Genomic DNA, 18,347 nt, shown 5'->3' with positions numbered 1-18,347 from the left:
CCCCCCCCCCTTCACAAGGGTAACCCATGAAGGGGACAGAAGTATCTTAGAATCAACATATGGCAAAACAGCTTTAAAATGGGGATATTAAATGATACATTCCTCACTGCAAACTCCTGATTTATACTCAGTATTGTTAGACAGATAAGATAAACCTGCCCTGAAGGAACCTCTGGCTCCTCTCTAACCAGTGTTGACTAAGAAATAGGAAAAGAGCATCAGGATTACTTAGTGCAAACCCAGGGTAAACAAGTTCACTAATTAAATTAACAAACCCACCGCTAGTGCGAAGTTCCGCTTCAAAATTGAAGTAATAAGAAACTATTTTTAAAAAACTCCCTGCCTCTAGGAGACCAATGTAGAGGATTTGCTTTCATCAACATGGTGGTCTTGCTCTTCTGTTTCTTAAACTTTTGTTTGCATCTTCATTGGCTGCCACGTGAAAGGCACTGGTGTCCTGAAAACGAGATGTAGTTCAAAACAAGCACAGAAGAGGGCAGCCATGCATTATCCAAAAAACTTTTTGGTTCTTTATAGATTCAAGGATCTGTTATGTTTGCAATCAAATATCATTTGTTATTCTACCCTTCCAAAAAAATACCATTTTATATATGCACCAGAAAATACATGAATACTAAATATCTTGCCTTCTGGGAAGACCCGTATCCCAAGGTTTTAAGATATTTCGTTTCCCCCAGATGCTTTTCAGAACCAAAGATGACAAAGACTATGTTCAGCCAGTAAGCATACTAATAACAGCAACCTAGACACAAGGGACCCTGGCACATGCAATTTCCAAAGCACCAGGCACCAAGTGTCCAGGCACTCTGAAAAACTACACATACCAGGATCCTTTGCTGCCTTGCACATGCTCCAAAGCTTAGTTTGCATTCTGAATCGGAGAAGAGTTTGTCAGGGAAATGAGGAGTGATCATTATGCAGCAAAGCAATGTTACAAGTGGGAGAAACCTGTATCTCATGCCACAGTTAAAAATAAACTTTGGTGGCATCACTAGATGTTCTCATAACAGAAATACAAACCATTATTTTAAAGTTCTTCTTATTTGTCTGGCTACTTGATTGAATTACTCAAGACTTAGAGAGGCTCATAGACCAGTGGTGTCTTAATAAGGAGAGCCATACATTGATCTGCAGCCTGCAGCCTGCTTCATCAGTAATAAAGGAAAAGAAAATACGGACTGGGTGTGAAAGTCTTTTAATATTGGAATTATTCTTTCTTTTGTTTTGAATTTTTAGTGCTGAAGACGTGGTAATAAAACTGACTGGAAGCCAACTAACAGTTGAATATCTGGAAGAAAATGGATTCACAGAGCCTATCCTCATCCCAAAGAAGGACGGCTTGGGCTTATCTGTACCTGCACCGACGTTTTATGTTAGTGATGTTGAAAACTATGTTGGTACGTATTTGTTTATGAGTTCAGAACCTACTTCATGGAGAGCACTTTGAGGGGAGGCTCTTTCAGGTAGTTCTCCAGTCTGGAAAAACATGTAAACATCCTCACAAACCACTAGTGACCTGGATGGCCAGTCTTCTGAACACAAGAACAGAGGAAGTTGCCTTATACTGTGTCAAAGTGTTGGTCCATGTAGCCCAGTGTTGTCTACAGTGGCTGGCAGTGGCTTTCCAGAGCTTCATCCTGGAAGCTATCCCAGGAGGTGTCATGGATTGAATCTGGATGCTGTACCTGTGAGCTACAGCCCTTTCTGCCTCCCAGCCATATGATCACATTAATCAGTCTTCAGCCCAAACTTCAGTCAAACTTCACTGTTTCCCCCTACTCCCTGCAGCTGCTGTCCCCCCCCCCAATTCCTCATTTGCTGCACAATCTTCTCTTTCAGGCCCAAATGACAGTCCTTAATGGCTGCCCTCTTAACTTGGATTTGGCCCATTCTTATATAAAGAGAAGGGTGCAAAGGTAAAGGTGCTTGCACAGAACACCGTCAAACTATGGGTTAGCATAAATAACTAAGTGTGCTGGTTCACAGGGCAAGAATGGTGGCCATTTTACACCACCCCCATTGGTCCTGCTGCTGTGCTTTGGGCCCAACCATGGTTTGGTTTAGTGTGTGAAGATAGGCTTGTGGTTTGTGTGGCTCCAAGCACACAGCAAGCTGTAGCCAAGGCTTACTGCTCATGATTAGTCTGAGAGAAACAAACCATGAGCCCAGGTTCACACGACTTAGCTCCTAGTTGCACAGCAGCAGCAAGACTGGGAGAGGAGTGAAGCAGCTTCCATCTTTGCTTTGTGGACCAGCATGATTGCTAATATCTTCCCCTATTCAGTGCTTCTCCCTTGCTGTCATTCCCTTCCACCGCAGCTGACGTCCAATATCTAAAGTGACCTGGGGAGAAGGATTATTGGGAGGTGTGCAGTGAGTGTAATAAGGGATGAATTTTCTTCACACCTGTGCCACTTCTTTTCTAAAAAATTGTGATCCAAACAGACCTGCATTTCAACAAACAGATCTGCTGTCACCTTTTTTTAATATAATAATTTTTATTAGTTTTCAATTAGTCCAATAATAGCTTCATTATAACAATGCCAAATTATAATACAGTTACTAGTACCAATTGTTCAAATAACAAATTATATAATTTAGGTGGCCGCCGCATGCTAGAATTGATGGTTTGATGATATTCTTTATTTCTGCGTTCCAAAATCTGATTAATTTCAATTGCATTCCAGTCAAAATAATAATCCCATATACAACAACTGCAATATTAATAACTTCTATTTGTGTTGACACATTAAATGATTTATGAAACTACAGGTGAGGTACTCAAACTATATCCTTGTTCTTCCTGTGTGTGACAATTATTCTGTCCATGATGTTTCCTCCTGTCCTTGTAAAATGTAGTGTCCATCTTTTCCCAGTTGTTGCTGTTCTCCATCATGCCTTGGAGCTAATATCCCAGGTCTGCTGCTGCCTTGATGTCCCTTTATGAGGACCGGTTACACCCATTTGCCTCTTCTCATCAGCACCTTTTCTAGTTTTCTAGTTTTTTCACTATTCTTTTAGATCACCTAGACCATGAGAGCGTTGCTTACCTGTGGTCTTCCAGATGTAGCTGGACTACAGTTCCCACATATAGGACCATTGGCTGGTCCAGTTGGGGCTGATGAGAGTCCACAACAACTGGGGGCAACAGGCTTCCCATGACTGTCTTGGACCCATTTCCAACCCCAAAGAGAGGTGCCCTGCATTTAAAAGCTGTGTGTTGCCAGGAGACCTTCTTCCTATCACAGTGCTGAGAGAAGCTGCAGCTGCTGACCAATCCCTGGACATGCAGCTGTTAGAAGAATGGGCTGATATGGTCAAGGATAGCAAATGGGGGGGGGGGGAGTAATTTATGAAATACAAATGGCAGACAGGATGCTCCTGGGTAAAGTGAATCCTGGTTTTCCCATGGCAAACTTAGCCATCCATCCCACCTTCTCCTGTGCAGATGGTGTTTTTGCACATCCTGATTGTCCCACATAGTCCCACATTGAACTGAAGTGGTTTTTATTGGCCACATTTGACTGTAAAGAACTGAACACATTTATTTTCAAAAGCCAGTACAGTGGTACCTCGGGTTACATACACTTCAGGTTACATACGCTTCAGGTTACAGACTCCGCTAACCCAGAAATAGTACCTTGGGTTAAGAACTTTGCTTCACGATGAGAACAGAAATTGTGCTCTGGTGGCGCAGTGGCAGCAGGAGGCCCCATTAGCTAAAGTGGTGCTTCAGGTTAAGAACAGTTTCAGGTTAAGGACGGACCTCCGGAACGAATTAAGTACTTAACCCGAGGTACCACTGTACTAGAATCTGTTGGATAATGACTTCTTACAGTTTTATGTGTCTCCATCCCTGCTTATTTATACATTATTTTGAATACTTTTAAAGCAGAAGATGTGATGTAAAAGGTCGTATGAATCAAACAAGGCCTTTTAAAAAAGAAAAAAAAATACATTTGAAAATCCAAGTGTATAACTAAAACGCTGGTAGGAAAACAAGTACAGTGGTGCCTCGCAAGACGAAATTAATCCGTTCTGTGAGGCTCTTCGTCTAGCGGTTTTTTCGTCTTGCGAAGCAAGCCCATTGACAGCTTAGCGGATTAGCGCTATTAGCGGTTTAGCGGCTTTTAGCGGATCAGCTGATAAGCGGCTTAGGGCTTAGGAAAAGGGGGGAGGGGAAAAAACCCCGCAGGAACTCGCAAGACATTTTCGTTTTGCGAAGCAAGTCCATAGGGAAATTCGTTTTGCGAAGCGTCTCCAAAACGGAAAACCCTTTCGTCTAGCGGGTTTTCCGTCTTGCGAGGCGTTCGTCTTGCGGGGCACCACTGTAAAAGAGACAAATAATGCCATTCCTTCCTGAATGATCAGTAATATCCTAGATTGAAGCCTTTTCTCAATCAGCTGGCCTAGAGATAGTATGGTGTTCTGCCCAAGGGCAGCTGTTCTTTGTGATTCAGAGGTGACAAGCACACTTTGGGGAGGAAGGCTCCTCACTTTATTCCTGTACAGTACACATCAGCATACAATGCACATGGCTAGCCTGTTTCTGAGCATAAAGCACAGGACTGGACTGCATAAAGCATATCCAAGCATAAATCGCGCAATAAGCCTAAACACAGCCTAATTAGCCGAATTGGATTACCATTTGCAGATATGCATACAGGTTAGTAGAGCAAGGAACATAAAGACCAGCGGGGTAAAGCTACATACTCCAGCCCACCAGTTGTGCCCAATCATAGCTCATGGGATGCCAGGCAAAGCCAGTCTGCAGGAAGTCTAATTCCTGCACCTGGTTTCTATAAAGCACAAGGCATGAAACAACACACAGTGCCTAACTTAGCCTTATGCTTGGCTATTAATCTATCAGGCAAGATCCTACTGCTTTCATCCCTTCAGACTTAAGGTCACCAGTGGGAAGCATCTCTGTTGGCTCTGGGTTCTTCCCTCCCAGTTCTGCATCCCAGTGTCAGGGTGTGTAGCTGTGTAGAAGTGTGTTCCTTTCACAAACTCCTTGGCTTCCTCTTTTATAGTGTTGCACTGTGCTGACAAGGCTGACTGGCATATGGGTCATGCACCTGTAGCATTCCTGGAGAAAGGGGAGTTTGACTGTAGATATCCCCTTGGCTTTAAAATGAAAGCAACAGTGTGTGTGCCAAACTCTCGTCTTATCTATGCAAGATAACCACCTGGCATTTTCAGGCTTTGATCCTCCCTGTTAGTGTGCTGTTTTTCTTACTTTACCAGCCATGTTGATATTCTGCTATTTTCCACTGAATAAATGCTGAATACACAAATTCATATGAAATCCTACAAGCATGGGATAAATATAGCAAGCAACGCAACTTCTAGGCCTGTCCAGGCCTTATCCTGAGGCATCAGGGGAAATATTGACAACATCGCACTATCTTCTTGTGCTACAAAGGACTTCCATGATGTGACAATACATATGGTTCCAGCAAATGAACACCGAAGAGCTAAAGCAGGGCTTGTCCAGACAGCTTCAATTTTGGAGAATACTTTGTGGTACCTCAGTGGGGACAGCTGCCTTGTAGATGTATTTTTTCCCCCTGCAGCAGTGCTTTGCAGGAGGGGATCGTATATTCAGATACACTGACATACCTCAGCAGTGTTTTCACTTTAAAGGTGAAAGCTTGTATGCATTTCATCCTTGGATGTGGCTTTAATTTCAACTTGGGAATTTTAAGAAAAACAAATAGACTAGAGAAATTTTACTGAACATTTTCTGTAGAGCAGTTTGCAGCCTTTTAACACTCTATGACCACGATGCAAGAGATGTTGTACTATCTCTAAAAGAACAGGCCTGCAGTCTGGAGGTACTATGTGTTCCATCTCTGTCCAACATGTGGTTCGCGATCTACTAGTCGATCGTGGGGGTGTTTGTTGTGGATCATGGTATGAAGCTCCTTATTGATCCCCTAAAAAAGCTCAACAACTCTGGTCAATTCTTCCCCCAAAAAACTCAACAACTCTTGGCAATGATAGTGGGCAGACCATTGCCAGTTTTTTTATACTGGGAGTAGATCGCAGTCTCTTGGGAGTTGACCGTGCCTGGAATAGACCACCCGATTGACTTCCATGAGTGCTTTCTACTTGCTCCAGCTGGCACGAAATAGCCTGACCGCAGTAGTTTGTGCGCTGATAACCTCAAGGCTTGATTATTGTAACACACTTTATGTAGCATCTTTGTATCTGATCTGGAAAATGCAGCTAGCGCAGAATGTTGTGGCCAGACTGCTCACAGGAGCAGGCTATTGGAAACATGTTATTGCTCTTCTGAGATCTGCACTGTTTGCCAATTTGCTACCAGGTCAGGTTTAAGGTTCTTGTGTGCTGGTTCACAAAGCACCAAGCAGCTTGGGCCCAAGGTACCTTAAGGACCGTTGGATCCCTGATGTTCCATCTTGATCACTGAGATCTTCTGATAGGGCACTTATTGTGGTTCCCCATACCCCCGAGGTTACTAGGGACCAAGCCTTTAGTGTGGCAGGCCCTGCCACTGAAGGCTCAGCAGGAATCATCCTTGTCTTCCTTTAGAGACGTCATTTGAAAACAATGTTATTTAGCCAGGCCTTGGAAATGTGAGTTTTTTTTAACCAGTGGAGGTTTTGACTGATATTTTTATTGTTGTAGTTTTTGCGTGGTGTGCATTGCCTTGTATTTTCGTACAAAAGTTTGGCTTATAGATATTTATTTAAATAAATAAATAACAAACCTTGGAGTGGCTCTCAGGCTTTCTATCTATCTATCTATCTATCTATCTATCTATCTATCTATCTATCTATCATCTGTCTATCAGCACAGTTTCACAGAACGATGGTATGAACCATTTTCTCCTGAGGCACACCCTGTTGTGACAATCCACCATGCCCTTTGAGTTCCACCTCGGCCCACAACTCATATTGGCTCCAGTTTAACATTCTCATTTTCCTTGGTGTTTCTTTCCTTTCCAGGACCAGAAAGGAGTGTTGATGTCACCGATGTCACCAAACAGAAGGACTGCAAGATGAAGCTAAAGGAATTTGTTGATTACTATTACAGCACTAACAGAAAAAGAGTCCTCAATGTAATTAACTTGGAATTTTCAGATACAAGGTAAGATAGAACGACAGGCTTGCCTTATTTTTGGGATGGGCAGGTGTGTTGCTGGACTTCAATTCCTTCAGCCTCAACCAGCATAATGAATGGTCAGGGGGGATGACAGATGTAGTCGAACAGGATTTGAAGGGTCACTGTTTCTCATCCCTGCCTTACTGCACAGATTCTGAATATTCCCCAGCATATTTATCATTATTTTTTCTAGAGCATTAACAAAGACAATTCCCCAGTAATCCACCTATGTCTTATGTAATGATTGAATCAATGGTTTGGCCTTCCTCTACAGATTATGAAATTGCTTCCAGACGCATTATTCAACTGTGTTTCAGTTTGCTGAATTTTTTTTCTGTGGGCAATGTTTGTGGGCGACTGATGAATATATGATTTGCTGAACCATGTAATTTAAACCTCTTTTTTCTTGTAGGACTTCTGGGCAATCTACATAGACATAAAAAGATTATTACGGGGCAGGAGAATGCTCCTTTATAAACAGAGAAAATGATGAGCTCTGGCAAAAATAAAATAAACAATGGTTGTTTTAGAAGAGAATTCCATCTTATTGGACAAGAGAAAGGAGTGATAATTAATGCAGATTATAGAAAGGCTGAAGGATAATTGCAAGATCATTTCTTTTGTAGTATCCATAGCTCTCTAGGCTGTATTTATTGTTTTAATAATGTAACCCCCTTCCTTCCACACAGAGGATCAAAAGCAATTTCAAAGCTCTGTGATTATAGGTATTTTTCATTAGGTATTTTTTTTACAGCTTTTCCTCTATCTGCTGAAAGAATAACGATGGGAAGCATTTTATTCTTGAGGATCGTTGAAACAATCCTCACATGCTGCTGATTTAATCATCAGCCAGGAAATATTGTAGTGCTCGACAAAGAGCATGGCATTTTAACAGGCTCCAAAGTTCTGCCTTGACACAAAGTGTAAATGATACGTACATTTACAACGGGAACATTTTAGTTTTAAGGTCCCACACGAGAGGTGCTTAAAAAGAAGAATATATAATAAAGCTGTTCAGTACTCAGGAAGCATTCAGAAAAAACTGATAGTACTGTTTGCTCTTACATTTACATGTTTAGGGAGGTAATAAACATTTTGGCAAATCAGTTTCGATATTGGTTATAATGGGTTTATTGAGAGAGAGAGAGAATGGAGCAGTACCACTAACAGTCAAATTCTATGCATGTCTACTCAGAAATGAGCTCCCTTGATGAAAAGGGGGGTGACTTCCAGGTAAAGTAATCTTTTAGCCTAAAATAATCTTTCTCAGATTTGATTAATCAAACCAAACATACTCAATCCATATGACATTGAGTTCTTCGAGCCCATTTAACTCATGCTCCTCCCGCCCCCAGTAAAAAGTTCTAAAGTTTTTTTTTATACTTCTGCTAAATTGATGTTTTCCAAGGTTGTTGATTCATCCTTCTTGTGTGTGTGAGAGAGATGGCTACATGAGAACTGGTACTTTTGAGAACTGAAATCACTATCCTGAAATTTCCCCAGGAACAGGAGACTGACAGAGATTAGCTCTAATGCTGACTTTAAGCCAATTCCAGTCTTTTTTGCTTTATATTTTAAACAGAATGTCCAGTTTTGTGGAGTCTCCTGATATAGTGAAGAAACTTTCTTGGGCGGAAAATTATTGGCCTGATGATGCTTTGCTGGCAAAACCAAAAGTGACCAAATACTGCCTGATCTGCGTGAAAGACAGCTACACAGATTTTCACATAGACTCCGGTGGAGCTTCTGCCTGGTACCATGTCCTGAAAGTAAGATGCTTTATTCCATATTTGATCATGCACCGTTCCATAGTAATTCCTCTCTTTTCTTGAATATCCCATTTCAGCTCTGCTGCTAAAGTAAGTATTTGACTTAAATATACATACAGTGGTACCTTGGGTTAAGTACTTAATTCGTTCCAGTGGTGCGTTCTTAAGCTGAAACTGTTCTTAACCTGAAGCACCACTTTAGCTAATGGGGCCTCCTGCTGCCGCCGCACCATCAGAGCACGATTTCTGTTCTCATCCTGAAGCAAAGTTTTTAACCCGAGGTAATATTTCTGGGTTAGCGGAGTCTGTAACCTGAAGCGTATGTAACCCGAGGTACCACTGTATTAAGGACTTTCAGAAACAAACAGCAGTTTTTAACACGTAGTTTGGGCAGTCATTTTGCAAATGCTCCCCCAAACATCTAGTATAAGACCATGAAGCATGACCTTACTTTCGCTTTTTAATTGTTTTTATTAAATATTTTCTTGGGTTACAGAAGTGTATACACGGCCTCCGCTTTCAGATTATAAAGTCCTTTTTTACAGATCAGCTATATTGTGGGGGATGAGAAAGGGGGTAGATTTTGTGTCAGTGTTATGTTTTTGTATGAGGTATATAACATAGACCGTTGGAGAGAGGAGTAGAATGGTAGCATAGTGCATAGCTAAACTATGGATTTTACTCCTGTGGGATGCAATGTTAGCCATCAGCTTGGATTCCTTTAAAAGAGGATTAGGCAAATTCATGGAAGATAAGGCTATCATTGGATACATGCCACAATGGCTATGTTTTGCTTCCACTCTCAGAGGCGATATGCCTCTGAATACCAGTTTATGGGACTCACAAGTGCAGAGAGCACTCTTGTACTCAGGTCCTGTTTGCAGGATTCCCATAGCAACCTGGTTGGCCGCTGTGAGAAAAGGATGTTAGCCTAATGGGCCTTTGGTCAGAGCCAGCAGGTCCCTTGTCATTTTCTTATAGCTTCAATATGTACGTGTATACTGTATTTGCTCCCTGAACCATAGTTCTGTCAGTGCGGTGGTGCTTATAACTTGCCTTTTCCCACTGAACCGTTAAATTGTAGAATTGTAGCGTTGAAGGGGATCCATCTAGTCTAACCCCTGGCAAGGCAGGAATCTCAACATGCGGTCCCCCATCCAACTTGAAACCACACTGGAACCTGCTTAGCTTTGCAAATATGCTAGCATTTTTTATTGCTGCGCCACTGGGAGGTGCTTGGAATGGGTTCTTTCACCTCTGAAGGCGAGGCTGGAGGGATTCTAGAATCAGAGCACATGGCTCGTTCCATATTTCCTCACTGGACCAGGATTTTATATTATTACTGCACTGTGTCTTGGCAAAGAGTCAGTCATCTAGCACTATAGGAAAGCTTTCCTCGTGTGATTTCTATGTTTATATCCTCAGAAATACAGACAGCCACAAACTAACAAACTTTTCACATAAACACAATTCTGGTTTTAATACTGCTGTCTCTACCAACTTGTCAATCTTTTTTTGTGCCATATTTTAGACTCACACGTTTAAGGTGGACAGCATGTTTTTACAGAATAAAAGCCAGGAACAACCTGCTTCTGTTAACTTATTTTGATGATAGGCAAAATAACGTTGTGTCACTGCATCCGACAGAGGACCCATTGTAATTCGAAGGATATGTTAGAAACTTGTTTGCTTTGTTAGTTAAATTTAGGCCTTGTCTTTCCATGTCCAGTGCAGCTAATGACAGTATACAATGCATATTGGAGAAAGTCAGTTTAAATACAATAAGTAATAAGAAGGAGGGCAGTTAAAAACAGAGCATACGAAACAACAACAACAGCAACAAACAGTGGTCATTTAAAACCAGGGTTGCCTCATAAGCAGCAAAGGAGATGACTCATGTCAGCAGGCCAAAGGCCTGTCCAAACAGGAAAGCTTTTGCCAACTCACATCCACACCATATGTTTAAAGCACTCTTTAAGTGTCACGGCTTCCTCCAAAGAATCATGGGAACTGTAGTTTGTTAAGGTAAAGGGTGTTGTTAGGAGATCATAAACAACCTACAGCTCCCAGGATTCTTTGGGGGGAAAACAGGGACTGTTAAAGGGCATGAGAACTCTTTAAATGTACAGTGTTGCATGTGACTCAAAGGCTAGCATTGAAGGGCTTAAATTGTAACCATTAAACGGAAGTGAGTTCCTGAGCCCATTCTCAACAACGGAAAAGGCCCACAAACCATTCTTTAGCTGTTGGTGGAACAGAGATATTTCTGTAGACATACTACATAGTATTATTTGAGCATGATAATCAAAACATCTCTTCTTTCCATTACAGGGAGAAAAAATATTTTATCTCATCAAGCCAACCTCTGCAAACATTTCCCTCTATGAACGGTGGCAGTCAGCGGCAAATAACAGTGAAATGTTTTTCGCTGACCAAGTGGATAAATGCTACAAATGCACAGTTAAACAAGGACAAACACTTTTTATCCCATCAGGTGAGGATGCTGTGTTGAACGCATTTGTTAGCTTGAGTTTCGTAATAATAATTTATTTATACGCTCTCCATCTGACTGGGTTTCCCATATGAGACATGAAATGATATAAAGTTCTGCCATTTACACACACATTCTGTAGAATGAGAAGCCAGTAAACTTTCAAATGTTGGTTAAATGGCCCCATGCAACCAACACACACACACATACACCAAACGAGTTTGTGACGGGAATGCTTCAATCTGGGCTAGGAGAATCAACACCCACCCATGAGGCTGTACTCAGCAGTTTGGAATTTTATACAGGGTTGGCCTGCCGTGATGGGGCTGTTGCCTTGCCATCACCTATCCAATACCAGTGTTAGGCATTTATGTCAGTGCAGCCCCAAACTCAACATCACCCTGTCCTACTTCTGCACTATCTCAAGTGCAGTGGCAGCTACACCACCCTTGAATTGTATGCAATTGTATGTAATTCTGCCTAATATACACATTTTTGTTTTGCATAGCACAGTTCCCCCGATGTAGTGCATTTTAGTATATTATTTTCAATTATAGAAATATTTTTATGGAGACTTTCCCTTAGTTGTGTGCACTTTTTGTACACATTACTGGGCTGGAGAACCACGTTGTAAAATTTGTAGAGGTGCATGGGGGGGGGACTACAGCAGGGTGGAGGAAGTGAAGAAAATCACCTCTCCAGGAGCTAAACCTGTTCTGCAAGTATAATGTCAGCACTGGAAGCCCCCTTGAAGTTTTGGTGACTCTCCAAGAGAAAGGAATTTCAACTACCGTCGTACCTTGGTTCTCAAACTTAATCCATTCCGGAAGTCCGTTTCAAAACCAAGGCATGCTTTCCCCATAGAAAGTAATGCAAAACGAATTAATCCGTTCCAGACTTTTAAAAACAACCCCTCAAACAGCAATTTAACATGGCCATTGATCCACGAAATGAAAGCAATAATCAATGTACTGTACTATAAACTAAATAAGACCATATTGTAGATGATAAAAATTTAAATTATTTTTTTGTCTTACCTGCACTGATGATTGTCATTGTTTGGATGGGGGGCTTTTATCCATTTCCACTGTCACACAATCAATAAATCAATCAGTAGCTGAACTGGGTTCCACACAGTCACAGAAACAAATTAACCAAAAAAGACTCAAAAACAAAAACGCAAAATAAATAGCAAAAACAAAAGTGCCAAACTTAATCCGTTCCGGAAGTCCGTTTTACTTCCAAAATGTTTGGAAACCAAGGCATAGCTTCTGATTGATGCAAATGCCCCGGAAACAATAGCCGACAGCAGTATCGGACGTTCAGCTTCCGAAAAACATTTGAAATTCGCAACACTTACTTTCAGGTTTTCGGCATTTGAGAACCAAGGCGTTCTGGAACCAAGGTACCACTGTATATATGAGAAAAGAAATGTGAATGAGCAGCAGACTATAAACATTTAAGAAGCTAGTGATTATACTTCTGCTTTTTTAAAGCTGAAATGTTTCCCCTTCTGTCTTTTCCAGGATGGATTTATGCAACTTTAACTCCTGTCGACTGCTTAGCCTTTGCAGGACATTTTCTACATAGCCTAAGTGTAGAGATGCAGATGAGGTAAGATGTTCATATTTATCTCAATTTGATAATATTCTAATGAGATGTGCATTTTGTTGGGTCTGCAACAAAGAGTGGCACTAGCTTAGTTAGAAAAGAATATTTTCTTTCCTGATTAAAATAATAGAAAATAAACAAACATTAATGCCCACAGTTGTTGTTATGATTATAAAGCATGCTTGCATATTTGTAAGCATAACTATGTCTTTAAAAAAATCAATAAACCTCATAAGCAGGGCTTTTTTTCAGCTGGAACTCATCAGAACTCAGTTCTGGTACCACTCAGGCAGGCGCTGTTGCCATTATAAGATTACAAGGGAGGTGTTCATGGTGAGTTCCAGCACCTCTTTTTCTAGAAAAATAGCACTGCTTATAAGACTCATGAAACTGCCCACTTCCATTGTCCTAGACTCTGTTCCATAAATGTCTTAAATCTATTCAAAATTATTGTTTATAGTAGTCATCGGCATAATTAACTGTAATTAGGCATAAGAAGAATGGGTATTTTAGAATGCAGTCCTATACAATTACCTGAGAATAAGTCCCACTGAACTATATAGGACTTAGTTCTAACTATGCTTTTGTTTTAATATGTTTTTGTCGGTATATTAATTATGTAAATTCCTATTGTGAATCACCCTGGGATGTATTTGTATGAAGAGCAAAAAGTAAGCATGTAAATTCATAAATTGCACTAATGTTAAAAATGTGACATTGTATACACTTTTGGCTGTATATTTGTGCAGTTTGTCAATTGTTTTCCAAGGAACAGTGTGGGATTTTATGATAGTTAATTCAGCAAATGCTATGTAAAAAGCTCTTCTGTTTCATGTTACGCTGGTCATTTTCATAGCAGCTGAGGATTTATGATAGCTTGGATGATAATAAGCACCTGTAAACTACAGTCATACAACAGTTGTGTTATGGTCAATGCTAGGAGATACTTTTCTTTTTGGTTTAGAAAGCTTCCTGTAAACTGTTCAACTGAAACACTTTTTTTTTTTACTATGCACCATAGAGCATATGAAGTTGAAAGACGATTAAAAATTGTCAGCTTAACCCAGTTTCCTAACTTTGAAACGGCATGTTGGTACACAGGAAGACACCTGCTAGAGTCATTTAAAGGTAAATAAAAGCATTTAGTGTCTTTTTTGCTTTCCATTGTTTGCCATGCTAAGTATAAACAAAAATGATCTAGCTATTTTAAAAAGAATAAACCTCCTATGGGTTTTGGAAAAAAGATTTTCAATAATGAGATAGTCAGATAGATTTCAAGAAAGTAACTTTTTAAAAACAGCAACATGCATTTGATATTGATGGCACTAATACAAATTTGATTTTTATGAAGGATTTTAATTTGTAATCCAAGTTTACAACTCTACAGGGGACTCTTGTGGAGTCAATTATCCACCAAAATGCTAACAAGCACATTTCACAACAAAGATGCTCAGAGTCTAAAGTCGTCTTCCTTGCAAAAAGCGAATGTGCAGTACTCTAGAAATACATTGCGGCTGGCAAATCCTGTAATTTAAATTAATTGTCTATTACATTCAGAACAAAGCCTTTAGATACCACTCTGCTGGAAGTGTTTCCTTTGGATGGTATCCTCCTTCAGGTGACCAATCTTCTTGAGATCTTCCCTATGTGACCTTCGTCATCCTCCCGATCCTACACCCTACACATTCTCCTGGAAATTTATCTTCCCAAGTCACTTTCTTTAGCCTCCTTTTGGTTGCATTCTCCTAGAGGTTATTTACTTACTTGGCGGTAACCTGCTTGTCCTTCATTTTAATGCTGCTGTCATAGCATTGTTACATACTGACCTTCTTGGAGCTAGCCTTTGTCTTGATCACACTCTCCTGGAGTTGACCCCCTCAACCTTTCTTTTGATCACACCTTTCCAGGGTAGAAAAGGAAATCGTTACTGAAAGTCTAATGTGCTAACTTAGCTGCTGTATCAACATAGAGGGGACTAGTCAATGACAGTGTTTCTGCCTAATAATTTCCTCAGAGAATTTCTTAGATTCCTGTGCCCTGTCCCAGGATCTTACACATTCATTGTTCCCGCTATTCTGATCTCTAATTGTTTCACTGAAATACCACAGTAAAATTGATACCCTTATTACAGAAGAATACAAGAGTTCAGGTTGGTTAAACGGTGCCAAATACTGCGCAGAGACCTTGAACACAATACATCCATGCCCTGTAATCTTTGTAAAGTGCCATTTTCTTTTGTTGTGTACTTGTGGAAAAGTACTATGTGTCTTAGCCCTGACAATGTAGCAAAATCTGATATCTAATTAAGGCATGTTACACTTAAAATAAACATGCCACAGGTCGGCCATCTAGTGTATAAAGTCAAATGCTGACTAATTCCTAACTACTCTGATATTGGAACTTTGTGTATACTGCTTTGAACTTTTTCAGAACAGGGTGTAAACATGAGGTAGACTTGTTTTACCACCACTGGACACAGGAAAGAAAGTACTTCATCATGCAACACACAGTTAAATTACAGAACTTGCTCCCACAGGAGGCAGTGATAGCTTTAAAAAAGGATTAGACAAATTCATGGAAGACAGGGTTATTGATGACTACTAACCATTATTGTTTTGCTCTGCTTCTACAGTTGCAGGTAGCAGTGCTTCTATTTATCCCAAGTCGGATACAGCCCTATGTATCTGGAATTGTAATATTATGAACGTATAAATCCAATTTTTGTGGACAAAGATATCTACTAATTTTAATTTGACACCACGTTTGAAATCCATTGCCAAATCTCAAAATAAACGAGCAGATTTCAAGTTGAAAATTCACCTGTTCTGAAATTTCAGATTCTAAAGTTGGGAACTGTTGATTTTATGACCATACAAATTCATACTTACAGCATGCTTTTCAGACTGTCCACTTGCTTTTAGATTTCCCCTTCATAAAACAAAGAATGTACCGTACCTTTTTCATTTTGAAAATGTGCGTGAACAGAAATTGGTCACCTTTATTGAATGGCTGTTGTGTTCTCTGCTTTGCTCAGGATTGCACAAAGCTGGGAAGCAGCCTCCTTCTCATTTAGTCCAGGGAGCAAAGATCCTCAATGGCGCTTTCCGGTCATGGACTAAAAAGCAGGTGGGTTTACGTGGCTGCAAAAAGAAAAAAAAAGGGAAAGGATGGGGCAACAGGGAGAGAGATGTGTGCAGATAACAGAGGCAATAATCTGAGAAATCCAAAACAATAGCCTGAGAAATCCAATAGAATGAATGGTTTCATATACAAGGCTTTCGATGAAACAAAACGTTTTGCATCCTGCACTATTAAACAAGCTCATTAAGCTTTATTCAAAGAGATACGTGAGCAACTAAAATCCTGCTTGATGTGTTCAGCTATTGTTTATGTGTAGCAGAGAAAAGAAGCAGAAAATGGGGGCTGTCTGTATCATTTATATATTTATTATGACATGCCTGTCCTCCAAGGAACTCAAGGTGATATACTTGGTTCTCCTCGCTCCAGTTTATCCTCACAACAATCCTGGAAGGCAGGTTAGCCTGAGAGAGAGGGGCTGGTCTATGGATTGTGCCAAGCGGGGAGGCAGAGTATCCCTGCATGCCTGAGGAAATATGGGAAAGACCCCGATTTGTTCTGGCCATGCATGGACACAGCACAGGAAGGTAAAGAGAGCTGCCCAGTTGCCAAGGCAGTGGGCAGTGCTCCTTACCTTTTGAGTTATGCTGTGAGAATACAGGGAAGCCAGAGGAGGATTAGCAAAGAGCACCAGAAGACAGAAACATAATGTGCTTCCTTGGGAAGATTCCGGGAGGGGATTTCATACCAAAGTGTTGCCTCGATGATATCTCATCTCTAGATTAGGATAAATTGCACACTGCCCTGGATAAGAAAGAAGAAAGGGGGGTTGGATCCAGAGTTCTGCAACTGGGGTTCTGTAAATGACGGGTTGGAGACCCTCCAGAACAACATGGGGGGTGGCACAAGGGCTGTAGGGGAAGGGATGGGGAAGCGTCCATTAGGCCGAACCTCTTCCCATTAATGGAAGAAGCCCTTCAAGCATGACACACAGATTCACGAAGTATTCCATGTATAGTATATTAATTTTTTAAAAAAATAATAATAATTAAAATAAGGGTACCTTTGGATCCAGCCTGAGCTTTGAACTGAAGTGCTCAATAACATTAGCCAGCGCTTTTTTTTCCTTAAGAAAATGTTTAGGGGTACGCTCATTTTGACTCAAGAAAATCACCATTTTATAGTTCAAATCAGGAAAAATAAATACAGTAAACGGACAAAAGTACAAAGATTCACAAAATGTTTAGGGGTATGTGTACCCTTGCGTCCCTCCAGGAAAAAAAAGCACTGCATAATTTTAACAATGCGAAATTATAAGCTCTCTTGATGCACATTTGAGCCTTTTTATTTGGCTTTATTTTGCTCTAGGCATTAATAGACCATGAAGATGAACTCCCAGAACATTTTAAACCCGCACAACTTATTAAGGATCTTGCCAAAGAAATAAGATTAAGTGAGGTTGGTATTCTTTCTTGAATATACACTTCTTGCATTCCTGTATAAAATGTCAACAAACTGATTTCTGTGTTTCTAAAGGGTAGTTTACTAATATTAATTTGTATCCTACATTTCCCTGTGTATGGTCAACAACCTTCATGAAAGATACAAAAGCCACAGGTTTAAATTTGAAGGTCTTGTGCATGTTAGACCACATCCCTCCTTCCTAAAAAGGAAGCTTAAACTTTATCCACAATGCTAAGCCTCAAAAGTATAATAGCCAGGTAAATACAGCTTGCTGGATCTAACGCACACATGAGGCCTTGTAAAAAGTCTCTCCATGTTCTTTTACATAATTGGGTTTTCTATAGCTACATATGCACCATACATTTAAAGCATCATACCACTTTAAGCAGTCATGGCTTCCCTCAAGGAATCCTGAGAACTATAATTTGGTTAAGGGAGCTGAGAGTTGTTAGGAGATCCCTCATAGAGCTACCATTTTCAGAGGTTTTAACCGTCAGTCCCTCTCCCTAGGGAACTCTGGAAATTATAGTTCTCTGTGAGGGGAATAACCATCTCTGAACAACTGACACCCTTAACAAACCACAGTTCCCAGGATTCTTTGGCAGAAACCATGACTGTTAAAGCAGTACAGCAGTACCTTGGTTTATGAACTTAATCTGTTCCAGAAGTCCATTCTTAAACCAAAGTGTTCTTAAACCAAGGTGTGCTTTCCCGTAGCAGCGGGGGACTCAATTTACAAATGGAATACACTCAACAGGAAGTGAAAAATGTTCTGCTTCCAA

At 40.5% G+C, this 18,347-nt stretch overlaps 2 protein-coding genes across 3 annotated transcripts in view; one reads left to right on the top strand and one right to left on the bottom strand.

Annotated features, from left to right (window-relative positions):
- The window catches only part of PHF2 (PHD finger protein 2), a 115,315-nt gene that overhangs the window by 71,184 nt on the left and 25,784 nt on the right, over positions 1-18,347 (top strand). For both annotated transcript variants that reach the window (XM_081848839.1, XM_081848840.1), the window contains exons 4-11: positions 1,258-1,418; positions 6,996-7,137; positions 8,735-8,921; positions 11,253-11,415; positions 12,939-13,026; positions 14,045-14,151; positions 16,058-16,149; positions 17,470-17,559. In XM_081848839.1, the coding sequence (XP_081704965.1) occupies positions 1,258-1,418; positions 6,996-7,137; positions 8,735-8,921; positions 11,253-11,415; positions 12,939-13,026; positions 14,045-14,151; positions 16,058-16,149; positions 17,470-17,559 (1,030 nt within the window). The remainder of the gene's footprint in view (positions 1-1,257; positions 1,419-6,995; positions 7,138-8,734; positions 8,922-11,252; positions 11,416-12,938; positions 13,027-14,044; positions 14,152-16,057; positions 16,150-17,469; positions 17,560-18,347) is intronic.
- NINJ1 (ninjurin 1) overlaps positions 1-18,347 on the bottom strand; it is a 436,658-nt gene that overhangs the window by 414,362 nt on the left and 3,949 nt on the right. The gene's annotated exons all lie outside the window — the stretch shown is intronic.

The sequence above is a fragment of the Podarcis erhardii genome (genome assembly GCF_964252035.2).
Source record: "Podarcis erhardii genome assembly, chromosome: 2".
NCBI lineage: Eukaryota > Metazoa > Chordata > Lepidosauria > Squamata > Lacertidae > Podarcis > Podarcis erhardii.
Note: the sequence above shows the minus strand (reverse complement) of the source record. Positions and strands in the feature narration are given on the sequence as shown.